General features: G+C 44.2%; 1 protein-coding gene across 1 annotated transcript in view; it reads left to right on the top strand.

The window, feature by feature from the left end:
• gmds (GDP-mannose 4,6-dehydratase) overlaps positions 1 to 27,875 on the top strand; it is a 563,765-nt gene that overhangs the window by 171,366 nt on the left and 364,524 nt on the right. The window contains exons 5-6 of the mRNA XM_078198517.1: positions 11,588 to 11,780; positions 14,742 to 14,846. Of these exons, the coding sequence (XP_078054643.1) occupies positions 11,588 to 11,780; positions 14,742 to 14,846 (298 nt within the window). The remainder of the gene's footprint in view (positions 1 to 11,587; positions 11,781 to 14,741; positions 14,847 to 27,875) is intronic.

The raw sequence follows: 27,875 nt of genomic DNA, 5'->3' as shown, positions 1-27,875 counted from the left end.
TTTCATGCAGAGGAATTCCATCAAACTAAAATTGCAAAAGAATATTGAACAGTGTATGTCTTGCTAAGCAGATACTTAGGGGCTCTTGCCAACATCGTCTGAAAAGAGCACTTACTCCTTAATTCATCACCACTTCAGAACACTTCAATCTCACATACTTGAAAGGTTAACGCATTAAATAGTTTCTCACCAGCGAAGACTGCATTGCGTCTATCGCAGCCTGGCTTCTCGAGTGTTAACATGCAGACCCTTTATGATTTCAGCTCTGTACAAAGCCTCAGATTTGTTGTGCCATTCTGATTTGCCGAAATGCTTTTGGGGGCGGCACGGTGGCACAGTGGTTAACACTGCTACCTCACAGCGCCAGGAACTCGGGTTCAATTCCGGCCTCGGGTCGCTGTTTGTGGGGAGTTTGCACATTCTCTCCGTGTCTGCAAGGGTTTCCTCCGTGTGCTCCGGTTTCCCCACACAGTCCCAAGATGTGCAGGTTAGGTTGATTGGCCATGCTAAATTAACCCTAGTATCAGGGGTAATAGCAGGGTAAATATGAGGGGTTATGGGAATAGGGCCTGGGTGGGACTGTGGTCAGTATAGACTTGATGGGCCGACTGGCCTCCTTCTGTACTGTAGGGATTCTATGATTCTATGGTATTGAGCAGGTCAGTCGCTAATGCCAGCTACCTGGGGGGTGGGGGGTGGATTTTAAATGGACTAATGGAAAAATAATTTTGTCACCAAATTCTGGTTGTTTTATAAAACATGTCTGTCTGAATAAAAATAAACTTGGAACAAATGAAAGGTGATCTAAATGGATTTGAATAAGTTAAATTCAGGTGCGTGTATATTCCCACAAATGGAAGGTCTCACATGAAAACCTTCTGCTTCATAGATCTGCAGAAAGAACTTCTCGGTTGAGTTTTCTGCATTGATATTACGTATTCAGTACAGATAGTGTAATCCTCGGGGATTTCCATCGAGAATGTGCACTAACCACTGCTAATTTCTGTAAGTAGTGGAGATTTACAAAATAATTACAGTTGGAGATTGTATAATTGACCAAATAATTGCAGAAACAAGTTGCGGAACAAAGGCATAGATTGTGATCAGATTTTTTGAGAGTATGACTAAAAATAGCCAGTTGTCACTATCCATGACTTCCCCTGTGCATCCCCCCCCCCCCCCCCCCCCCCCAACAACTGAATGGCAGGGTTGATGCTGAAGTATTGAAATGAGAGGCTCTCCAGAGAAGCTAATTTCGAGCAAGAAATTTTAAAGCAACTCTATTGGTGCTAATTGCGAATAGGTATACAAACTTAATGAAACAACAGGAGTAGGCGATTTGGTCCCTCGAGCCTGCTCCACCATCCAATAATATCATGGCTGATCTGATTGTGGCCTCAACTCCACATTCCCACCTATCTCCGATAACCTTTGACTCCCTCGTTAGCCAAGAATCGATCTATACAAATGTACGGATTAGGAGTAGGCCATTCAGCCCCTCGAGCTTGGATTTTTAAATCGCAGTGTGGTCACAAACAAGGGTGACTATTTCACATTCTTAACACTTATCATCATGCTAATGTTCTTATTTTTCTTTTCTAAAATATATTTCAAGTAGCTTGTCCAAAATACTTTCCATCCAGAGGTATTTTGCTTTTCTCCCCTTTCCTCTCAATTCACCAGCCTCCTATCCTCCCTCTGCCTCTCCCTCCATTAAGTGCCCCTGCCTTGTTCAGTGTCACCTCCTTAACCTCACTATTTCTCATAGCCCATATACTCCAGTGGTATCAATTACTGCCAGAGTAATGTTGTGATATTGCTTTAATCTAAAGATGATCTCCTCACCAAACTCCTGACATCCAACTTGCTCCTCGACTTGACTGCACCAGTGCTTTTCTTTAATCCTTCTCCCTCCGCGAACTCTAGTTCATCTGCACCTCTGCTGCTTGTATTTGGCGCCTCACCAGGCCCCATCATCCATTGCTTCCATCTTTGCTGACTGAATATACGATGCTAATGCTACTTCTCTGCCCTCCCCCTGTGGCTGGAGCACATGTGGAGGCAGGCTCCTCAAGGGGATGTCCCAACAACTGAGCTTGTGTGTGTCCTTGCGTGTGTGTCCTTGCGTGTGTGTCCTTGCGTGTGTGTCCTTGCGTGTGTGTCCTTGCCTGTGTGTCCTTGCGTGCATGCGTGTGCATGCGTGCGTGTGTGTGTGTGTGGTTGCACCAGCAGTAATTGCGCAGGGGGCATGAGGTATATTCTGTATATCAGACAGACAGGAGAAGGGGCTGGCTTCAGAAAATGGGGTTTCTAGGGTGGGTTTAAGTTTAAAAGTTTATTTATTAGTGTCACAAGTAGGCGAAAATCCCCTAGTCGCCAAACACCAGCACCTGTTCTGGCACACTGAGGCAGAATTTAGCACGGCCAATGCACTTAATCAGCATTTCTTTAAGACTGTGGGAGGAAACTGGAACACATGGAGGAACCCACGCAGACACAGGGAGAATGTGTAAACTGCACACAGACAGTGACCCAAGCCAGGAATCAGACCCAGGTCCCTGGCGCTGTGAGGCAATGCTAACCACTGTGGCACCATGATGCCCGTAGTGCACCATCTACATCACCCCTTCCTGCCTCAGCCCTTTTCATGGTCCATGTGCATGTCTGTACCTATCAGGCACTTGAGAGCACCTTTGCCATCAATACAATGGACTGGTCAGTGATACAGAATGCACTATACAATCTGTTTCCATTCCTGCATCCATTTAGGGACTGTGGCATGTGGCGCTGCATGGAGGTAGCCACACTTCCAATGGAGGAGCTCATGTGTTTAAATGCTCGATACATTGTGGTGCTCAAGAAATGAAAATGGAGGAATCTGTCCATGACAAAGGAATTGCACTGCCTCAGGACTTACTGACAGATATCCACACGTCACTTCTTGCTGCTCCGCTATCACCTGCTTTGTTCATGGCTTTGGAGGGTCTGCACCTCCGCCTGGGTAAGCGTGGCTAGCATTGCCCTCCTCCTCCTCCAATGGGACTGCTTAGAGTAACCTCTGCCTCCATCACCTGCTCGTGCTGACATGTGCCATGATGATCAATGTGACACACGTTCTAAAGTTGCTGAAGGACCACCAAGCTGTATGTATCTGCACAAGTGGAGGGTACACTTAACTCCTGTGATGGTAGTTTCTCAATTGTCCTCTCAGTTGACATAGCCACTACAGTTGGCTGCTATTGACTCTCCATCGGCCCTGTGTAAGAGAGAAAATATCAGTTACCCGACCTCGTTTCTCTCAGCAGGTGCTCCAGCAGACATCTTTCAGCACATCAAGTGACATCTTAGAATCATAGAATCCCTACAATGCAGAAGGAGGCCATTCGGCCCATCGAGCCTGCACCGACCACAATCCCACTGAGGCCCTATTCCTGTAACCCCACATATTTACCCTGTTAATCCCCCTGACACTAGGGTCAATTTAGCATGGCCAATCAACCTAACCCGCACACCTTTGGACTGTGGGAGAAAACCAGAGCACCCGGAGGAAGCCCACGCAAACACGGGGAGAATGTGCAAACTTCACACAGTGACCCGAGGCCGGAATTGAACCTGGATCCCTGGCACTGTGAGACAGCAGTGCTAACCACTGTGCCACTGTGCTGTCCTTACTGGAAACAACTTCACAACTTCAAAAAAATATGGATTTTCTGAAGGCATTGATAGAACGCCACACAACAGACTTGTGAGAAAATTTCTAGCTCACGGAATAAAAGGGAAAGTAGGCACTTGGACAAGAAATTGGCTGAGTGACAGGAAACAGAGAGTAGTGATAAATAGTTGTTTTTTCAGTTGGAGGAAGGTTTGTATTGGAGTTCCCCAGGGGTCAGTGCTCTTCCTGATATATATATTAATGAGCTAAACTGTGGTATTCAGGGCATGATTTCAAAATTTGCAGATGATACGAAGATTGGAAGCATTGTCAACTGTGATGAGGATAGTCTTGAACTTCAACAGGACGTAGACATATTGGTGGATTGGGCAGGCAAGTGGCAACTGAAGTTCAATGCAGAGAAATGTGAGGTGAATCCTTTGGCAGGAAGAATATGGAGAGGCAATATAAAAATAAAATATAGAATCTAACTGGGATGAAGGAGCAGTGGGATCTCGGTATAGATGTAAATAAGTCATGGACAATGGAAGGATATGTTGAGAGAGCAGTTAATAAAGCTTATATCTTATATCTTAGGGTATATTAATAGGGGCATTGAGTACAAGAGTAAGTCATGTTCAGTTTGTGTAAGACACTACAAGAAAAGATTTACTAGGAGCAGAAAAGATTTACTAGGATGCTACCGGGACTTGATGGATTGAGTTATAAGGAGAGGCTGAATAGACTGGGACTTTTTTCTCTGGAGCGTAGGAGGCTGAGGGGTGACCTTATGGAGGTCTATAAAATAATGAGGGGCATAGACAAGGTAGATAGTCAATATATTTTCCCAAAGGTAGGGGAGTCTAAAACTAGAGGGATTAGGTTTAAGGTGAGAGGGGAGAGATACAAAAGTGTCCAGAGGGGCAATTTTTTCACACAGAGGGTGGTGAGTGTCTGGAACAAGCTGCCAGAGGTAGTAGTAGAGGCAGGTACAATTTTATCTTTTAAAAAGCATTTAGACAGTTACATGGGTACGATGGGTATAGAGGGATATGGGCCAAATGCGGGCAATTGGGATTAGCTTAGCGGTTTTAAAAAGAAAGGGCGGCATGGGCAAGATGGGCCGAAGGGCCTGTTTCCATGCTGTAAACCTCTATGACTATGACTCTATGACTAGTTAGGCCTCATCTGGAGTACTGTGATCAGTTCTGGATGCAATATTTGAGAAAGGATGTGAAGGCTTTGGAGAGAGTACAGAGGAGATTCACAAGAATGATTCCAGGGGTAAAAACTGTAGCTATGAGGCTAGAGATTGGGTCTATTTTCCTTGGAGAAAAGAAGGCTGTGAGGAGACTTGATAGAGGTGTTTAGGATCCTGAAGGGTATGGACAGGATAAGTAGTGAGAAATTGTTCCCACTCAGAGCATCCAGAACTAGTGGGTCCAGATTCAAAAGAATTGATAAAAGCATTGCAATGGATGTGAGGGAAAGAAATTTCACCCAGAGGGTGGCTGGAGTCTGAAGCTAATTTCCTGAGAGGGTGGTGGAGGCAGTTTCCATTGAGATATTCAAAAGGGAATTAGATTGCTATCTGAAAAGAGAGAATGTGCAAACTTACAGGGATAAAGCAGGGGAGTGGGACTAGGTAGAATGCTCTGAGAGCCACTGCAGACTTTTTATTTATTCATTAGTGGGACATGGATGTCGCTGGCTGGCCAGCATTTATTGCCCATTCCGAGTTGCTCTTGAGAAGGTGGTGGTGAGCTGTCTTCTTGAAATGCTGCAGCCAACGTGCTGTGGGTTGACCCACAGTGCTATTAGGGAGGGTATTCCAGGATTTTAACCCAGCGACTGTGAAGGAACAGCGATATATTTCCAAGTTGGCATGGTGAGTGGCTTGGAGGGGAACTTGCAGGTGGTGGTGCTCCCATGTATCTGATGGGCCAAATCTCCTCTTTCTGCACTGTAAGTTGCAACTTCTGTGAAGTTGGAAGCTGCTCTGAAGCCCATCCATGGAGTATTCAATAAGCATTCTGCTGCGCACTAACCTCCCCATCGCTAACTGTCTGCACTGCAACCACCCATTCAATGTCCTGAGCTGCCTTCTACATGAGCATCAATATTAGCAAGTTAGCCACTCATCCTCCTGAATAACTCCTCTTGTAAGGATTGTGTGCTTGTTTCTCTCGCAATGCGCGGATGGGGAGGTCAGCAACATTTCCCATTTGCCCATCATGATCCACGATCAGAAACGAAGCTCCTGTCATTATCGATGTCCAGGGCTTACTTTACCATCCTCTCTCGCTTACATTGCTTTCCTCCCTTCTCCCCGATGAAAGTTGGTAATGGGCAGTAATCGCTTCAGTGTACCTACTGCCTGCCTTGTGGCCCTCCTGTCCAGAGTCATCCCTGTAATATAATCAGGGCTGGCTGCTTCACACAACCTTTCCTCGATTGCAGGAAGCACTTCCTGCCTGGACCCAATTCCAGCTAACTGCACTGCGGCTGCTGACCTCTCTGGTGCCCTCCAGCCATGCCCTCGTTTGTTTGCCTAACAGGCTGCGTACTTCTGTCACCAGAAATAAAATATTCCTTCTGGATTGGACTGACTCTGTCATGATCTCCAGCGAGGAGCTTGGTGAACCTTGGGGCTACCATGTTACTGCTCTGAAAACCTGTTCCTTCATGACTGATTTCTACTTTGCCTTGGATCCAGTTGGGCACCCTTATAAATGAAAGGATGTGGGCGTCGCTGGCTGGGTCAGCATTTATTGCCCATCCCTAACTGCCCTCCACTTCAGAGGATGTTTGAGAGTCAACCACATTGCTGTGGATCTGGAGTTATGGGTAGGCCAGACCAGGTAAGGATGGCAGATTTCCTTCCCTAAAGGACATTAGTGAGTTTTTACAACACTCGGCAATGGTTTCATGGTCATCATTAGACTTTTAAATCCAGATATTTATTGAATTCAAATTTCGCTATCTGCTGTAGTGGGATTCGAACCAGAGCATTGCCCTGGGTCTCTGGATTACTAATCCAGTGACAAGCCCATTATGCCCCTTGAATGGGACCCTTTTACTTTTATCTCCTACCTCCTGCTCGCTTTAGCATATGGGTTAACAATAGATTGGCAGATAGGTTATTATGGGGTGAATTAATCCACTTGCTACAGTTTTGAAAGCTTATCATTATCTAGTCAGTGAATTGTGGGTAGGGCAGGCTGATGCTTATAGCGCTGGACAAGTAACCCAGAGGTCACGAGTTCAAATCCCATCACGCGAAACTATGAAATCAAACTCAGTAGAGCTGGCAATTTTTAGGCTGGAACCGGAAAATTGCAATGAAAATTGCCAGCTTGCTGTAAAAATCCAACTGTTTGACTAATGTCCTAACCATTGGGGCCTACTCACAAGGTTGGGGGGTGTGGAGAGCAGGTGGGTGGTGCAGTATTTGCTATCGGGCCAGTGATACTCACATCCCGAGAGCAAAGCTTTTCTGCAAAGTTGGACTGGATGTTTCATGTGAACTCCACATGCTGGTAGCCACACAATCACGAAACTGTATTGATTGTACTAATGTAAAGTGACACCGTGAACATTGGCGGCTATAGTGTCTCCTACCTAGCATAAATCTTCAACTTCAGTGCTGTTGAAAGAGTTGAAGATGTAGTATGATTTATTTGCCCAGAGTCTGGAGAATTACACTGCAATTCAAAACAATACCCTTGACAAATTTAAAATATTGTCCTTAACATAGCTTTCATCTCCCACAGCATATGAAATGATACAGCTCGACACATCTGCTACTGTGCGCTAGACATAGTCCTGGCCATTGAGAATGAACGTAATTTTATTTATTAAAATGGCAGCTAATTTAACTTCATTACAAATGTGTTTGAATTGGTTTAGTTTGAAGAATTGTTAATGACTTAAGGGCATCGATTGGCCTTGAGTGATTGTGGAGTTTACACATTCTCCCCGTGTCCGTGTGGGTTTCCTCCGGGTTCTCCTGCAGAAAGTAGTTGGCATTTTAGTAGCTTCCCGTCCATTGACTCCGTCTACACTTGCCATTGCCCCGGAAAGGCAGCCAGCATAATCAAGGACCCCACGCACCCCGGGCATATTCTCTACCCCACCTTCTTCTGTCGGGAAAAAGATACAAAAGTCTGAGGTCACGTACCAACCGACTCCAGAGCAGCTTCTTCCCTGCTGCCATCAGACTTTTGAATGCACCTACCTTACATTAAGTTGATCTTTCCCTACACCCTAGCTACGACTGTAACACTACATTCTGCATCCACTCCTTTCCTACTTCCCTATGTACTCTATGAACGGTACGCTTTGTCTTTATAGCGTACAAGAAACAATACTTTTCACTGTATCCTAATACATCTGACAAAAATAAATCAAATCAAATCAAAACTTCAGGCTTTCAAATCAGAAATTATCAATGTAAACAGCATGATTGCTAATTGTCACCTAACCCACACCATAGAAAACTGCAGGGACTTGATTGGCCATCCATTCTATACCTTGCCTGATTTTACTTTGCAGTGGCTTCAACTGAAAGTAAAACAATGCAAGGTATAAAATGGGTGACCGACCCCATTCCAGTTTTTTCTGGTGGGCAGGTGAGGTAAAAATTGTGTGGCTCTATCTAATGTGGCTCCAGACTGCTGTACTGAAGCATTGCTTTCAGTAATACCAATCTGAACAAGCTAGGGTAGTATTCCCTTAGAAGAGCTTCATTGAGCATCAGTTAGTTTGAAACAGTTAATGATATGTGACATAGTACCATAGTCTGGCATCATGTCCTATATCATATCAGTTGTAGTTAGTAAACATAAAAAATGTTGAACTTATTGTAATTGGTCTTCCCTAGTGGTTAATTGGGCTGCTTCCAACTGAGAAAGATAGCTGGTATGTTAGTTAAATCAGAATATTTGTCTTGAGTTGTATGACAAACACAGTTCAGATGTGATTTAAAGATAGTTCCCTGTAGTCAAATGCTAAAATAGTTACGTTAATGTGCGATTAACTTTTTATTGACGTTGTGCTTCTTTGTTCCTTTTATTTCTGTGGGAATAAGATGAAACAAATGTTAGAAAGCCAGAGTTGTTCACCTCCCACATTTTACACTGAGTCTTCAACTCCCATGATGCATATAAAGAAACATGAATTGGATATCCATTTACATCTCAGCACTGCTGCTCTCAAGTGTCTACGCTTTTGATTTTAGTTAAAAGCTTTGGGCACAGCTTGAATTTTACCTCCTAGCCAAACTTTAAAGTTACAATAGTGTCACTAATCATAAAAATCACAACATTTCACAACTAGAAGGTTCATTTTGTCTTCTCGCAACCCCATACCTTTGGTCAGTATATATTCAGGCAGCCTGTGATCTTCAGTGCAAAGCCATAAAGTCCTGACTGGTAGCTTTTGTGTCATTTCGAAACTGCAAAAATTGTGAACAGTAGGTTGAAGATTGTAATGAAAGATAAACAGCGAGTGCCATAGAGTCTTTTTCAGATCCCCCACTCCATCAAATTAATAATGAATGGTTGAGAGATAAGGGGGAATGATGAGGAGGGTGTACTTTCCTGACATAGTTTTATGGACAGTCTGATTCTCAAGTGTAGTTTTATCTCTCACAGCGCTCTGTTTCATTTCCTTATCTGATGATCTGTGCATTCCACTAATGAAGTCTAATAAAAGTGTGGATCGACAGAGAGAATAGATGCTAACCCTTGCAAGCCATTTGCTGACTGCTGATGCCTATACGTGGCGGCAAAACTCATTGGTGCCTCCGCCACTTCCTGAAAAAGAACTAAGATTGAATACCCTGTTTCAGACTAGGGAAAAAAAGTTATCTAGCTTGAGGACAAATGGTTAGCCAAATAGATAGTGGATTGTAAATTCTGTGTCTGTCATTATAGCCTTAATGGAGGACTTAGACTGTGGCAGTAATTTTAGCTCTCAACAAAAATGAGTTCTAGGGGATTAGGTTGACATATTAATGCATTTAAAATAAGAAATCCAAATTCATAAAAGTTAAGTGGATGTTAAAGTAAACCAAGCCAGTCTATTGCATATCTATATTGTCTACTTGTTAAGATAATGTAGATGTTGATTGTGATAGTGCTATCTCTCAGCAAAGGTATGTACACCGTAAAAGCTACAGCTTTTTGATTTTTGAGGAATTTTTAATGCATTTTACTTTTCTTCTTTACGTTTCTCCCACGCATTATTCTCAATTTGATTTTTGTGTATGTAGTGAATCCAAAATGCTGACGTTTTATGAGCATACAAATTCAAATTATGACGGCCACCATAGGGGGAATTTTGCCGTCCCGCCCCATCCTGGGTGGGACACGGACCATGCAAAGGTCCATTGACCTTGGGCTGTATTTTCCGGTTTTGGGGCAAGCATGGCCAGAAAATCCCACCCAAGAAGTCTCCGTGGACTGTTAAGCTCCTTCTATACAATCATAATGCTCAGTGTATCACAATATGTTCACTCTTCACCATACTCCCAAAAAGCATGAGGTCATCTGGGAGAAGAACAGAGAAAAACAGGGAAAAGAAACTGGGAAATTCCTCCCTGACCAGTCCAGGAAATCACTCCAATAGGGAATTCCATGCGGTGCCTGCCTTTTGCTTGATGTGATCGCCACCCATTCTGGAAACAGATCCTGCGCTCACTGTTTTGTAGCTGAGTCAGCAGGGATCCTGCTTCCACTCCAGTGTCTGGTGTGATCTACAGCCAGTCAGTACGAGGCTCATGAGAATGAACCAGGGGAAATCTCTTGGCATCTGTCTCTCTGCATCTGTGTGGGCTTTCTTTTCTAATTAGTTTATTTACCGTCTCCTCCTTGCCCCTGTCCCCAGATGAAAACCTTCTTCATTATGAATAATTGCTGATGAAATATCTTTTGGATTTATGGAAATTACATCCGATTTTGCAAAGAAAGCAGGTTTCATGGTTCATTTCGGCCCTGTAGCTCTGAAATTTAAGCTTACTTTTAAAATAATGTTGAACTTTGGTCTTATTCACCACCCTTGCCAATATATGTTACATTTAGGAGGGACTTTGTGGAACTTTGAGCACATTAAAGGCATAGATGAATGTAAGTTGTTGATTATGGATTGGTACGTTCACATATAATAATATAGTAAGGAAAAATAAAGAAGTTGCATTTTCATCATGCCTTTCACATCCTCTGGAAACACTTTACATCCAGTGAATTACTTCTGAAATATTTTCACTAGCATTTTGTAGGGAATTACAGCAACCTAACTTGTACACAGCAAGGCCCTACAAAGGCCAGTAAGATAAGTAATCAATTTGTATTTGATGGTGGTTATTGAGGGGTAAATGCTGGCAGGACACTGGGAAAACTCCTTTGCTTTTTTATCAGTTGGTGACATGGAGCGGGATTCTCCGGCCGTTAACGCCGACAGGATTCTCCGGTCCAGCTGCAGTGAACGGAAATTTAGCAGAGCGCCTAATTCTCCGTGCTTGCTGGCTGCCGCAGCGGAACATGCATGTTTGGAGAATTCCAGCCTTGATCTTGTATATCCACCTGAAAGGAGAAATGGGGTCTCAGTTTAACATCTCATCTAAAAGCTGACACCTTAAGTACCAGCCTTAGACCATATACTTAAGTTTTGGAATGGGCTTGGGAACCTCTAACATTCTGACTTGAGCAAGACCACTGACAGTAAAGGATGATTTTATTTGATCTTACTGATACACATTTGATTTTATTGCTGCTTCAACTGATTCAATAGATTTTGCTTGAGCCTAATGTTGTCAGACTCACTCGGATTATCCTCTTAAAAAAAAAAGCCCCATATCCCTTGTAACAAAGACATCTTTCGCAGTCCATCTCTCTGCTGTCTGTGAGTAAGCCTTTATTTTTGCATTTCCTTTAGATCTCCTTTGACCTAGCAGAGTACACTGCAGATGTTGATGGTGTTGGTACCCTGAGACTTCTGGATGCCGTTAAAACCTGTGGCCTTGTAAATACAGTGAAGTTCTATCAAGCCTCCACCAGTGAGCTGTTTGGCAAAGTGCAGGAAATCCCACAGAAGGAGACTACCCCTTTCTACCCTCGGTCACCATATGGCAAGTACTTTCATGGATTTGTGTGCATTATATATGTATCTTTGAGTTGAAGGTCATTTGAATGGAAGGTAAAGAATGAAGGAAGTATCTAGACTAGGTGACAGATATGCTTTATAACATACCAAACAAAACTAATTTTCAGGTATACCCAAAGGAGTGGGAGCTTTATTGCTCAATTGTATTTTTTTTTAAAGCTGTCCATTTCAAATGTCCAGTTTATAGCATTTAAAACTGTGATCGAGATGTTAAATATGGAGAAATTTAGAAATTAATCAGATTCATTGCTTTTTGGTTTCTAAATTGTGATCCTCTTACTAATTAACGCGCGTGCGAAAATTTGTCAGAATGTAAGTTATGGAATTATAAAAGCAAATTACTGCAGATGGTGGAATCTGAAATCAAAGGAGAAAATGCTGGAAAATCTCAGCAGGCCTAGGCAGCATCTGTAAGGAGAGAAAAGAGCTGATCTCTCGAGTCCAGATGACCCCTTGACATAGTTAATGGATTTATCTCCTATTTTAACTCCTATTTTAAGAATAGAATAATAGAATCCCTACAGTACAGAAGGAGGCCATTCGGCCCATCAAGTCTACATCAACTCTCTGACAGAGCATCTTATCCAGGCCCAACTCCTGCTAATCCCTCTAACCTACATATCTTTGGACACTAAGGAGCAATTTAGCATGTCCAATCCACCTAACCCACACATCTTTGGAGTGTAGGAAGAAACTGGAGCACCTGAAGGAAGCCATGCAGACACAGGGAGAATCTGCAAACTCCGCACAGAAAGTAACCGAAGGACGGAATTGAACCCGGGTCCGTGGCGCTGTGAGGCAGCAGTGTCAACTGCTGTGTCACCGTGCTGGCTGTTTTTTTAAAAATTATGTTCTCTCCAATTTCCTCAACTTCTAAAATTATTGGGCGGAATTGTTCCAAAGCATTTCAAGATGTTGTCCCCAGCGGGAAAGTTGGGAGTTTCCCACTGGCTAGTTTAGTGCGATTCAAAGAACAAAGAAAATTACAGCACAGGAACAGGCCCCTCGGCCCTCCAAGCCTGTACCGACCATGCTACCCGACTTAACTAAAACCCCCTACCCTCCGGGGACCATATCCCTCTATTCCCATCCTATGCACGTATTTGTCAAGATGCCCCTTAAAAGTTTATATCGTATCTGCTTCCACTACCTCCCCTGGCAACGAGTTCCAGGCACCCACCACCCTCTGTGTAAAAGATCTGCCTCGTACATCTCCTTTAAACCTTGCCCCTCGCACCTTAAACCTGTGACCCCTAGTAATTGACTCTTCCACCCTGGGAAAAAGCTTCTGATTATCCACTCTGTCGATGCCTCTCATAATCTTGTAGACTTCTATCAGGTCACCCCTCAACCTCAGTTTGCAATTCACCCAACTTACAATTCTTATTGGAATGGGGACATAAAGACACCAGCAAAGGTGCCCTGACGTCCAGACAACCCAACACAGTCCCCCCCCCCCCCCCCACCCCCCCCCCCTACCCACCCCCACAAAGGCCCTCTTCGGGCCTCCAGACCAACCCCTTTCAGGTGCCCCAGTATGCAGATCTCAGCTGCTTAGTCATAAAGATACAGCAATTAGCCTTTGTCTACCTGGGTTAAAAACAGCAAAGTTAGCAAGGGATCCTGTTTCTGATTGGTGACTCCTAACTCATGCTGAAAGTGACCACATATAAAGGGTCATGAATGGAGCCAGTCCATCACTCAAACCAGCCTCCCACTCAATGACTCTGTCTGCACTTCCAGCTGTTTCGGAAACGCAGCCACCATAATCCTGGATCCCATGCACCCTGGACGTACTTTTTTCCACCTTCTTTTGTCGGGAAAAAGATACAAAAGTCTGAGGACATGTCCCAACCAACTCAAATCAGCTTTTTCCCTGCTGCAATCAGAATTTTGATTGGACCTACTTTATATTAAGTTGATCTTTCTCTGCACCCTAGCTATGACGGCAACACTATATTCTGTGCCTTCTCCTTTCCTTCTCTATGAACAGTATGCTTTGTCGGTATAGCATACAAGAAATAGTATTTTTCACTGTATACTAATACATGTGACAATAATAAATCAAATCAAACATATGGACCTTGAACAACGACACAACCAGGTTGAGCTGTGATGCTTCCTGCAGCTGGATAGCCTGCTGGCATTTGCCATCAAGGCTTGTGTGTGAGTATTGCCATTTGTGCATTGTACCAGCATATGCTGGTGCCCTCGGATCTGTGTTCCAGCAAGGTAGAAGCCCCCAAGTAAGATAGCAAGAAAATTGGGGAAGCGAAAGGGGGCAACATAGTGGCACAATGATTAGCACTGCTGCCTCACAGCACCAGAGACCCTGGTTCAATTCTTGGCTTGGGTCACTGTCTGTATGGAGTTTGCACATTCTTCCCGTGTCTGCGTGGGTTTCCTCCGGGTGCTCTGGTTTCCTCGCACAGTCCAAAGATGTGCGGGTTTGGTTGATTGGTCATGCTAAATTGCCCCTTAGGGCAAAATTTTATGGCCTCGCTCGTTCCGAAACCGTAAAATCCCACCCGAGGTTAACGGGCCATTCTATGGTCCGTCCCTCACTCGCTCCAATTCTTGTGGTGGGCAGATGGTAAAATTTCGGCCTTTGTGTCCCAAGATATGTAGGTTAGGGGGATTAACAGGGTAAATACGTCGGGTTACAGGCAGAGGGGTTGGGTGGGATAGTTGTTGGTGCAGGCTCGATGGGTCGAATGGCCTCTTCCTGCACTGTAGGGATTCTACAAAAGCAAGTAATGGAAAGTAATGAAGCCTTAATACTTCCAACAGACTCTTCTCATTTGTATTTGAATCAGGTAATCTGTTATTAGCTGATCTGTTGGCAGTGAATGATCAGATTTCAACTGATTTTCCGTCTATGTTAGAAATTGGCATTGCTGACGTGTGGTTGTTGTTTATTCTACAGGAGCAGCCAAGCTTTATGCCTACTGGATAGTGGTGAACTTCAGAGAGGCTTACAACCTTTTTGCTGTCAATGGCATCCTTTTTAACCATGAGAGCCCAAGAAGAGGTGAGAAAACTGATGCGTTTAATCTGCTTCTTTCTATTTTTTTGTTCATTTGGAATATTGTTTGAGAATTGGTATGAATTTAATTCTCTTAAGTATGATTGCAAATGGCTGTTTTGCCACATTCTTGCGTTCTAATATACCTTATGTTAAGACAATATTAAGCTGGAGGCCGAAATTCTCCTACCTCGCCCGCTGCTGGGATTATCCTGTCCTGCTGCTGGGATTATCCTGTCCTGCTGCAGTGATTTGGCTGAGTGCCAAATTCTCCATTCTCACTGGCAGCCGCAGCGGGGCTTGAACGGGATGTGAAAATGTCAATAAAACTGAACCATGTTCCAGTTTCAGCAGAGTTGTGATGGGAGGCCAGGGGTGGAGGAGGGTGGGGAGTGGGAGGCTGGTATTGTGGAAAACCACTGTTCTCAGGAAGTAAGTTGGACATTTGAACATTAAAATGAGGGGCTGCACCGCTCATATTTGAAATCTAACCCTGTCCAACCAGGTTTTTTGAACCTCGGGCACACCTGGCAGCTCAATGGAGGTAAGAACTTAAATATTTAACTGTGGGATCCAGTTTATCAGCTTCATCCAGCTCTTGCGAATGAACACCCCCAGATCCTCCCCCTAACCCCCCCCACCCCACCTCAACCACCCACCCGCCCAAACCCTGACTGAAGGCTCCAATCTCCCTGCATGAACCACAACTTTGATGGCACCCTCCACAAAACTTCAATTTCCCATGACTCTGATCTCCTTACTGCTGCCGATTCTGATCTCTCTTCTGGGCAGCACCGTGGCACAGTGGTTAGCACTGCTGCCTCACAGTGCCAGGGACCCAGGTCCAATTCCAGCCTGGGGTCACTTTCTGTATGGAGTTTGCACGTTCTTCCCGTGTCCGCGTGAGTTTCCTCCGGGTGCTCCGGTTTCCTCCCACAGTCCAAAGATGTGCGGGTTAGATTGATTGGCCATGATAAATTGACCCTAGTGTCAGGGGTATTAGCAGGGCAAATGTGTGGGGCTACGGGAATAGGGCCTGGGTGGGATTCTGGTTGGTACACACTCAATGGGCCAAATGGCCTCCTTCTGCACTGTGGGGATTCTATGTTTCAGATCTCTTGCCTGTTTCTGCCTCTAATCTACAGCCCCGCTCTCTGTCCCAAGCTTCCCTCCACCCCCTCCACTGCAATGTTTCTGATTCCGACCCCGCTCCTTTTTGATCTCCAGCTGTAGTTTGGTGTTTTAGACCGGTCTGCTCCACAATCAGCCAACCTGACTCTCAATCTAGCTGGGAACGGAGATATAAGTAGGATCAGTAGAAAGCATAGTCTTCTGTTATTCCAACCTCAAAGCAGCCGCCCCCCCCCCCCCTCCCAAACCCACCCTCTCTGCTCCCTCATTGCCTCCGATTTAATATGCAACACTTTAGTATCGTAGCAAGACGCTGAAATTACATTCTTACATTGCAGTATCCAAGATGCTGGGAAATAGAAGAACTTTATTTTAAGTTTATTTGTATTTGACAAATACTTAATTTTTTTCCGACAGACATAGATTTCCTCCAATAAAATTTCAAAATAATTCTGCCTACACCACCAGCTGAGATCCACCACATGTTATTACCATGCTACCTACCTAAGTTGGGGGATTGCCTTGAAGTGTTTTCATTAGAATATAGTAAAGAACAAAAGTATAGGAATAGGCCATTCAGATTCTTGAGCCTGTACCTCCATTCAATTAGAACAAGGCTAGTCTGTACATCAACTCCAATAACCCGCCTTCACTCCATATCCTATAATCTATCTTAGCTTTGAATCTTTCATACAATCATCGAACCCCTACAGTGCGGAAGGAGGCCATTCAGCCCATTGAGCCTGTACCGACCACAATCCCACCCAGGCCTTATTCCTGTAACCCCACATCTTTACCCTGCTAATCTCCTGACATTAGGGTCAATTTAGCATTGCCAGTCAACGTAACCCACACATCTTTGGACTTTGGGAGGAACCGGAAACCCGTGCAGAAACGGGGAGAATGTGCAAACTCCACACAGACAGTGACCCAAGCCGGGAATTGAACCCGGGCCCCTGGCGTTGTGAGGCAGCAGTGCTAACCACTGTGCCACCGTGCCTCATCGGCATTTTGAATAAGACAGTTCCATATTTCATCATATGAAGAGGTGCTTCCTGAGATCAACCCTGAGCTCAAATTTTAAGGTTATGTCCCCTTTGTTTTGCCTTTCCCCACAAGAGGAAATAGTTTCTCTATCTACCCTCCCAAATTATTTAATTATCTTGAACACTTAAAGTAGATCACCCTTCATCTTCTATACTCAAGGTAAGACAAACCTAGACTATGTAGACTGGCCTCATAAGTTAACCCTTTTACTCTGGTGGATCTGCACCGCACCCCATCCCAAGGTCAATATATCTTTCCTGAGGTTCCCAGAACTGAATGTAGTGCTTCAGATGTGGTCGAACTACAACTTTGTACAACTGTATCATAACTTTTCACCTCTTGGCATTCCAACCCTCTTGAGGTAACAGCTAACATTCCATTTTAATTATTTTTTGTACCAGTTCAATGGTTTTTTTTAATGATTCCTGTACACGGGCCCCTCAATCTCTACTCCCCACAGTGCTTAACTTCTTAACATTTAGAAAATACGCTGATCTATCTTTCTTAGGTCCAAAGCCAGTGACCTTACTTTCCAACATTCAACTCCCTCCACCATTCATTTAATCTCTTTAATATCCCTTTGCAACTTCCTGCTCCAAACTACACTGTGTTTCAAGTCTTCAGAAAATTTTGTTATATGACACTCTCTCTCGCACTCTTCCTTCAAGTAAGTATTTGATACATAAAAGCTGAGATTCAGTATCATGTAAAGTTTTCACATTCTGTTGAAGTACATGCTCAATATCCACTTCTCCATCTCCTACCTCCTAACCAACTGGGCAGCACGGTAGCACAGTGGTTAGCACTGCTGCCTCACAGCTCCAAGGACCCGGGATCAATTCTGACCTTGGGTCACTGTCTGTGTGCAGTTTGCACATTCTCCCCGTTGTCTATGTGAGTTTCCTACATGCTCCGGGTTTCTCCCACAGTTCACAGACGTGCGGGTTAGGTGGATTGGCCATGGTAAATTAGTGTCCCAAGATTTGTAGGTTAGATGGATTAGTTATGGGAAATGTGTGGGGTTACGGGCTTAGGGTGGGGAAATGGGCCTAGGTAAGATACTCTTTCAGTGAGTCGGCACAGACTAGATGGACTGAATGGCCTCTTCTGCGCTGTAGGGATTCTATGAGTCAACTCAGTCATACCAATTGGTGACCTCCAATTCCAAGCACTTATATTTTTGTCAACATTGGCTGAGGTGAAACCTCATCAAATGTCTTCTGGAAGTCCATACTAATGACTAATAACTGATGATGGGTCATCCAGACTCAAAACATTGGTTCTATTCTCTCTTCACAGATGCTGTAACACCTGCTGAGATTTTCCAGCATTTTCTGTTTTCTGTTGTGGCTAATAACATCAGTAATCACTCCCTTATCTACCCACGTAAATAACCTCCTCAAAAAAAGTCAATTAGGCTTGCTAAATATGCTTTAACCCTTTACGAATCCATGCTTACTCTCTCTGAGCAGATCATATTCGTCCAAGTACTCATCGCTTTGCCCTGAATACCTGATTCCAGTAACTTAACCATAACATTTGTTTGATTCACGGATTTACAATCTCCTGTTTCCCTCCCTTCTCCAATAATGGAACAATACTGGCAATTTTCTAATGCAAAGGGGACAATTCCTAAATGGGGAGAGTTTTGAAAGATTGTGACTAAAGCATCCGCATTATTTCTTTTACTATCCTGGAATAGGGCCATTGGGTCCTGGAAATTTGTCAATTTCCAGTCTCTTTTCCCTCCATTACCGTGAGTTTACTTCTATTAAGCTCCTCCCCTTGATTTAATTTCAGTTTTGTTCATATCTAATACGGTGTCTGCTTCCTATGCTGCCAAGACAAAGTCATTATTTCGTAGCTCTGCTATTTACTTATTTTTATTTACAATACCACATGATTGTCTTTACAGTCCCCACCTTACACTTGGCCACCCTCTTTCTTTTAATATACTTGTAGCAGCTTTTAGTGTTATCTTCAATAGTCCTCAAGTTTTTCCCCGTATTCTCTTCTTGGAATACTTATTGCTTTTTTTGTATCATTTTGTTGTTGTTCTTGTTTCTCCCAGTCAGAGGGGGGAATTTTACCATTTTGAGTCTAAGTGCCGGCTCTGGGCGTCAAATAGATCCGTGCCTGGAATCCTCTTTCCAGCGCGCCCATACGCGTTTTGCCGGCTCCGGCCCGATCCGTGCTGTGTGCGGGGCTTAGCGCTGGCGGACCGAGCAGAGCTCTGAACTGCGCATGTGCAGTTCGAAAAAAATCTGACAGCACGCCCGGGCGCAAAAGAAAAAGCAGAAAGTGGAGAAAGCGGCTGACGTTCATCCTCTGGTCAGGGTGGTGTGACCGATCATCCCCTGGGGAGCGGGGAGGGGAGGGGGTGTGACCGATCATCCCCTGGGGGGGGATGGAGAGGGGGTGTGATGTATCCCCTCGGGGGGGGGGGGGGGGGGGGAGGGGGGGGGTGGAGAGGGGGCGTGACGTATCATCCTCTGGTCAGGGGGGTTCCGCTGCCTGTCTGCGGCCGATCCCTCCTGGCACCATCACTGGTTCACTACCAGCCACAGCCATCTCTCCCGCTCTCTCGCACCTGCAGGGAAGAGTAATCTGTGGCTGGTAGTGAACCAGTGATGGTGCCAGGAGGGATCGGCCGCAGACAGGCAGCGGAACGCCCCCCGACCAGAGGATGAGACGTCACACCCCCTCTCCTCCTCCCACCCCCCTCCCGCCCCGACCAGAGGATGACCTGGGTCAGAGAGCCGTTGTAGTCTCTGACCCCGCTCTTCGGAGGCTGCAGCGGCAACTTCAGACTTTTATTTTGCAGGTCAGTAACAGCGTGGACGCGGATCGGGCCAGAAGACGGTAAAGTGGAATTTGATGGTAGAGTTGGGCGAGCAGTCATTAAGTCGATTTAAATGCATGCAAATGCATTTAAATCGTCGGGCCGCCCGATTCGGGCGCGCGCCGGACCTGCGCCCGAATCGGGTGTCAGTAAAGCCGCGATCTGCTCGGATTCGGGTGCAGATCGCGTTAAAGACCCGACGCCCAACTTTACCGCGATTTCGCGCCCAAAAACAGGCATGAAGTTTTGGTAAAATCAGGCCCAGAGTCTCTACTGTTGATCACATTTGTGTAAACCCTTTCTTTCTCTTTAAACTGTTTCTCCCTCTTGACTGCCGAGTGTTTTTTCAAAGTCATTTACTCCTTTCATTAAGGAAGGGGGGATCAGGATATCGAATTTGATGATCAGCCATGATCATAATGAATGGCAGAGCAGACCCGAAGGGCCAGATAGCCTTCTCCTGTTTCTAGTTTCTGTGTTTCTTTGTTTCTATTTCTTTCCTTGTGTCCCCGACCTCCTTTCACCAAGATTAGATGTTCCGCTCCTGTCCTCTTTCCATCGAGCATCAGAAATCAACCAGTGAAACTGGTGTTGAGAAAATTTCTTCAATGAGACCCCTTCAGTCATTCAACAGCCATCGATTTAGAATAATGAGCTGAAGCATGGCATTTCCGTACAAACATGGCCGTTGATATCAACCACGTGTTCTGATTGTTACCTAAAATGGAATTTCTGTAATTCTATAATCGTCACCAGGACTGGTCCGACGGGAATTGTGCTGAAATATGTGATCCCCCCTCCCAGAACAAAAACAAGCAAACCTCTTTGCCCAGCAGAACAGCCCAAGGTTGCAAGTCACGAAGGCAGCATTGCAATAGCTTAAGACTGACTCTCAAAGACAAATCCAGGCGATAAAGTATATTTGGTGGGAAGGGAAAATCCCAAGTGATCCAACACTATGCTGACCATCACGAGAAACAAAGCTTTTTCAGAGTGACCAGGGAGGACCATCTATAGACCAAGGTCAAATGGACAAAATCCCCTTTGCTCACAGGATGGTGTTTCTCTTAATCATAGAGGTTAATCATAGAATCCCTACACTGCAGAAGGAGACCGCACCAACTCATCTTATCCAGAGCCTATCCCAGAAATCCCACGTATTTACCCCTCTAATCCCCCAAACCTACACATATTGAGCACTAAGGGGCAATTTAACATGGCCAATCCACCTAACCTACACATCTTTGGAGTGTGGGTGGAAACCAGAGCACCTGGAAGAAACCCAGGCAAACACTGGGAGAATGTGCAGACTCCACACAGACAGTGACCCAAGCCGGGAATCAAGCCCAGGTCCTTGGTGCTGTGAGGCAGCAATGCTAATCACTGTGCCACCAAGCCGCCCCTTCTTAAGCATGACAGTGCCATCTGTCAATGCTGGAAAGAACGTTTCCAACAACTGCTCAACAGTTACAGCTGATATTCTCTGGAGCAGTTGCTAGAATCCATGGGTGAACCACCATCGACGGAAGAGCAGCAATAAACCATCAAGTTGGTGAAAAGCAACTACGCCTGCACCCGCAATGGTAATCCAGCTGAGTCTGCACAACTGAATCTTTCACAGTAGCTTCATTGCAGTGTTAATGTAAGCCTACTTGTGGCTAATAAATAATCTTTTAACTTTAAGCATCAGATCAAGCCCAAGATGGGATGCAATGCCTCAATTCTGTCAGCTTGGACCTTGTTTGTCTCTCTTGTGGGGATCTTGAATTGGATTCAATTGGAATTTGAATTTGGTTTTTGGAGCAAGCAAGGAATGGAGTTGGGTTTGCCCGGTCCATTCTGATCATTGGGTTTGTAACTTTAAGAATGGAATAAAACATTTTTTTAAAACAGGCTAATTTTTGAGACAGGTATTGCCCAAAGTTACTCTGATTAAGATAAGGCTGACTAACCATGAGCCAGTGATCACACCAAATAGTTCTTTCTTATTAAGTTTATTTAAAGACATCACTTATGATTACAGTAGTAAGGCTAAGCATAGGTTATTACAGCATTTTAACTTCATGTTTCATTGCCTCGCACTGTAAATAAAACTATATGCATACAATATGTTCATAAGCTTTTGCTTGAATCTTCTGTGACTCACCTATTCATATAAGAAAAGTTGCAAAGCACAGTTCACGCTTGGGCAACAGGGACATGGTAGAAAAATCAGTCCCATTATCTTCTGCCTCTGTTGTGCCTGGTTCTTGATCATTGTTCCTTTTGTCAAAGCGTAATGGCCTACTCTGACATACAAACTCAGTTCTACTTCACATTTTGCATCCAACGTGAGATGAATTCACTGGTCGTTCATGCCGGCAGGATTCTCCGGTCCTACCGGCAGCGCATCCCTGCCACGGGCTCCCTGGTGGCGTGGGGTGGCTCCACAAGAAAATCCAATGATAACTGTGGGACCCACAAAGCCAGCGAATGGCTTCCCATTGCTGAGACACAGGAGGCTGAGAGAATCTTGCCTCTTCCCATATGCATAGTAAAGAAAAAAACCTTGCTTAATGTTATTTTAATCTTATAATAGTCTTGCAGTTAAATTCTGATAATCCCATATACGTTTGGGTAATAGAGAATTCTCAAGATATTTAAAATAGGGATTTTTGTTGTTGCTATATATTTTATCATTAGTACTTAGATCTGAAATAAGATAATTTCAATAAATATACAAATATGATCCATATATTTATAAACATTGTATGTGACTGTATCATTCCTTGCTTGCTTCATTATGTGGTACTTCAAATTCTGCACACATATGTTTACTCTGCACAAATATTGCAAATTAGATAAAACCTGTGCAAGGACTGAAGTATCAAGAATAGCAATATTTAACAGAATTGTTTGATCCACTTAACCATTAAGCTTTGACGAAGGGTCATCTGGACTTGAAACCTCAGCTCTTTTCTCTCCTCACTGATGCTGCCAGACCTGCTGAGATTTTCCAGCATTTTCTCTTTTGGTTTCAGATTCCAGCATCTGCAATAATTTGCTTTTATCCATTAAGCTTACTGGTTTTTTTTAACCATTTTACATATGTTAGAGGAAAGAATTCACATTTACACTTCATTTGTTGACTCAGAAATGTTTCCTAGGACGTGGGTCAGGAAGATAATGTACGGATTGGGATTGAATAAAGACGGGGAAGTGAATCTGGGGAGAGCGGGAGTCAGGGGAATTTAGGTAGTAAAGATTTAAATTGCAAAAGCACAAAATGAGGACGGAGTATGAATATGCAAAGTAGCTCTAATTTCTGCCAACTATGACTTGACAACATGTATATATGAGAAACTGATATTCAGAAAAGCTCAGCGTTCTCTTTGTTCAGCATTTCCCCGGAGCAGAGAAACTACAACATCTTCTTTGGACCCTTGAACATGTCATTGATGAAGACAAATATCTCGCCAAGGCTATCCCCACACCCCTACTACTTGCCTTCAAACGACCGCGCACTCTCAAACAGACCATTGTTCACAGCAAACTACCCAGCCTTCAGGAGAACAGCAACCACGACACCACACAACCCTGCCACGGCAAGACGTGCCGGATCATCGACACGGATACCACCATCACACGTGAGAACACCACCAGCTACACGGTACTTACTCATGCGACTCAGCCAACATTGTCTACCTCATACGCTGTAGGAAAGGATGTCCTGAGGCATGGTACATCGGCGAGACCATGCAGATGCTACAACAATGGATGAATGGACACCGCGCGACAATCGTCAGGCAGGAGTGTTCCCTTCCTGTCGGGGAACACTTCAGCGGTCAAGGGCATTCAGCCTCCGATCTTCGGGTAAGCGTTCTCCAAGGCAGCCTTCAAGACACACAACAGCGCAGAGTCACTGAGCAGAAACTGATAGCCAAGTCCCGCACGCATGAGGACGACCTCAACCAAGATCTTGAGTTCATGTCACACTACGTGTAACCCCCACCATTTTGCTAACTATCTTTGCTAAGATAGTTAGCAAAATCTTACTAACTATCCTGGCTTGAGACAATTCACATCCTTTTAACCTGTGATTATCTCTCTCTCCACTTTCACTGCCTGTACCTGTAAAGACTTGATTACCTGTAAGGACTCACATTCCAACCATTATCTTGCAATTGTGTCTTTGTCTATAAATGCTGTGTTTGTGAAACCTACCTCTCCACTCACCTGATGAAGGAGCAGCACTCCGAAAGCTCGTGATTCCAAATAAGCCTGTTGAACTTCTTACTGTGCCCACCCCAGTCCAACGCCGGCATCTCCACATCATGACTTCTCTTTGTTCAGCAGTACAGATGGGACAGGAGACTTTTCAGCAGCAAGATAGTTTCACAAATGAACTCCTTAGCAAACTACTCATTATCTGCAACAGATGGTGAAAATATAATGAATGGTTTCAAAGTAACATTTCAGAACAAAGATCACAGATTTCATTACAGGAATGGCAGTTCTTATTGGCCAAAGAATTTCCTGAAACAGAGAGTTTATTTATGCCACCTCCATTTCTTTTGATATCCAAGAGTTTTCACAAAAACCCAAGCAGAGCATTTCTCGGTCGGGAGATGCAATGGCCTAATGGTATTATCACTAAACTATTTATCCAGAAACTTAGTTCATGTTCTGGGGATCTGGGTTCGAATCCCACCACAGCAGATGGTGGAATTTGCGTTCAATGAAAAAAAATTTGGAATTAAGAATATACTGATGACTATGAAACCATTGTCAATTGTCATAAAAAATCTATCTAGTTCACAAATGTCCTTTAGGGAAGGAAATCTGTCAGCCTTAGCTGGTCTTGACCAACATGTGACTCCAAAGCCACAACAATGTGGGTGATTCTCAACTGGCCTAGCAAACTACTCAGTTGCTCACTAGCACCTTCTCAAAGGCAACTAGGGATGGGCAATAAATGCTGGCCACCAGCGACATCCTTGTCTCACGAATGAATAAAAATATCCTGGGGGTTACCATTGACTAGAAACTGAACTGGATCAGCCATATAAATACTGCAGCTACAAGAGCAGATCAGAATCTCAGAATCCTGTGGCAAGTAAATCACCTGCTGACCCCCCCAAAGCTTGTCCACCATCTATATGGCACATTTTAAAAGTTTATTTATAGTGTCACAAGTAGACTTACATTAACACTGCAATTAAGTTACTGTGAAAATCCCCCAGTCACCATACTCTCGCATCTGTTCAGGTACAAGTGAGGGAGAATTTAGTATGGCCAATGCACCTAACCAGCATGTCTTTCAGACTGTGGGAGGAAACCAGAGCACCCAGAAGAAACCCACGCAACATGGGGAGAATGTGCAGACTCCACTCAGACAGTGACTCAAGCCAGGAATGTAACCCGGGTCCCTGGCACCGTGAGGCAGTAGTGCTAACCACTGTGCCACCATGCTGGTCAAGTCAGGAGGGTGATGGGGATACTCTCCAGTTGTCTGGATGAGTGCAGCCCCAAAGACGCTCAAGAATCTCAACACTATCCTTCATTGCAGTGTTAATGTAAACCTACTTGTGACTAATAAATAAACTTTAACTTTACTATCCAGGACAAAGAGGCCTACTTAATTGATACCCCATTCACAAATATTCACTCCCTCCACCACTGATACACAGTGACAGCATTGTGCACCATTTACAAGTTGTACTGCAGTCCAAAGATGTGTGGGTAAGGTTGATTGCCCCTTAGTGTCAAGGGGACTAGTAGGGATAGAGCCTGGGTGGGATTGTTGTCGGTGCAGGCTTGATGGGCCAAATGGCCTTCTTCTACATTGTAATGATTCTATGATTCTAACTCACCTTTGAAACCCATGATCACTACCATCTAAATGAAAAGTGCGGCAGACACATGGGATCTATTGGAAGTACCTCTCCAAGCCACACATCATCCTGACTTGGGAATGTATCGCTGTTCCTTCACCCTTGCTGGGTTAAAATCCTGGAACTCCCTCCCTTATGGTACTGCGAGTGTACCTATACCAGATGGATTGCAAAGATTCAAGAAGGGAACTCACCACCACCTTGGGGGGAATTAGGGATGGGCAATAAATAGGGAGCTCACCAACGACACCCACATTCCCATGAATTAATAAAAAAAACCTTCCCAATTGCTGATGAAAACTTTTTTTTTTAATCTTCTCAATCTAATCATTGTGGAATCCTTTCAAATCTTATTCAAATAGATTGTGGATATGTGACAGCATCCACCAGTGTTACCACTCCCTGTCACCTAAGAGATCCACTCTAATCCAAAAGGGTTCCCTTTCTCCAGTGAGAAAGGTCTTCCTGGCATCCCACGTAAGTTGCATCTTAAAAGCCTAGCATGCAAAATGGAAACGGTTTATGCTGTTGGTGCTAGAAGTTGAATTCTGTGCCAATCTACCCATTTTTGTTCATGAGAAAAGCAGTTTGGATTAATTATAGTGTTGCTTGCACCTCCAGGCTGTAGGTGGGAACAGAATGAAAATTAGGCACACATAAAAGTATTTTTTAAAATGTTTACAAATGGGTGTGACATTTCAGCTGTATTGTGCTATTTAAAGATACTATTTAATCAGGATTTGTTTCACAGGTTACTGAGAGTTCATATGGCTGCCATACTCTATCCCTGACTTTGGTAAAAGGTTTAATTAATGAACATTTAATCATGACCAGATTCATGAAGAGTGTTTGGAAAGTCATTTTTTTTATTAGCAATAACCTACTGAGATTTGAATCAAATGCTACATCTAAAGACTGTCAGCTGGCACAATCTTATTTTGGCAATGTTAATTTAAAGTTTATTTATTAGTGTCACAAGTAGGCTTACATTAACACTGCAATGAAGTTACCGTGAAAATCCTCTCCTCGCCACACTCTGGTGCCTGTTCAGGTACACTGAGGGAGAATTTAGCATGGCTAATACACCTTACCAGCACGTCTTTCAGACTCTGGGAGGAAACTGGAGCGCCCGGGGGAAACCCATGCAGATACTAGGAGGACATGCAGACTCCGCATAGACAGTGACCCAAGCCGGGAATCGAACCCGGGTCCCTGGCGCTGTGAGACAGCAGTGCTAACCACTGTACCACCATGCCGCCCCTTTGTTATTGAACTTTCATGGTTTGATTTTTCTACCACCTTGTGTTAGAATTGCCCAGGTGGCTGGCATTGGACAAAAACAAGTGGGAAAGTCTGAAGTTTTATTTCGAGACTGCGCTTGAGCTAGTGGATTTCAGTCAGAGAAACATTAGAGGCTGGTCTTTCCTGAATCTACTCCCAAGTGGTTTAGGATGAGACCTTCGCCTGCCCTTGAGACATGTCATGGACCAGGAGGAATTTATTCTTTTGGCCTTATTATCTGTGCAGGGTAGACTTCTAACTGGATCTCTGCCAGCAACAGGGAGTCATGATATGGAGTTGCCGGCTTTGGATTGGGGTAGGCACAGTAAGTAGTCTCACAACACCAAGTTAAAGTCCAACAGGTTTATTTGGTAGCGCAAGCTTTCGGAGCGTTGCCCCTTCACCTGATGAAGGGGCGACGCTCCAAAAGCTCGTGCTACCAAATAAACCTGTTGAACTTTAACTTGGTGTTGTGAGACTACTTACAGCAACAGGGAGCTCAGGGCTGCAACCATTATCTAAGTTTCATCAACCTTAAAATAATTGTTAAAATTTCAAATCATCACCAACACCCCTTCTATTGAAAGGAAGTGCATTTTGCTGATCACAGAGCTGTAATCATTTACGTGAATGGAATCAATGACTGTTATGTGGCACTATACCAAATGCATTTCTCTCATCAACACTTTCTGTTACCGCCTCAAAAAACTGGAGCAGAACTCGAATTAAACACACTTTACCTTTAGGAATCCAAGCTGGCTCTTCCTAATCAACTCACATTTTTCCATGTGACTACTAATTCTATGCTGAATAATTGTTTCTCGAAGCTTCCCCACCACTGAAGTTAAACTGACTGGTCTG

This window comes from Mustelus asterias, chromosome 2 (genome assembly GCF_964213995.1).
Source record: "Mustelus asterias chromosome 2, sMusAst1.hap1.1, whole genome shotgun sequence".
Taxonomy (NCBI): Eukaryota; Metazoa; Chordata; class Chondrichthyes; order Carcharhiniformes; family Triakidae; genus Mustelus; species Mustelus asterias.
This window is presented reverse-complemented; position numbering and strand designations above follow the sequence as displayed.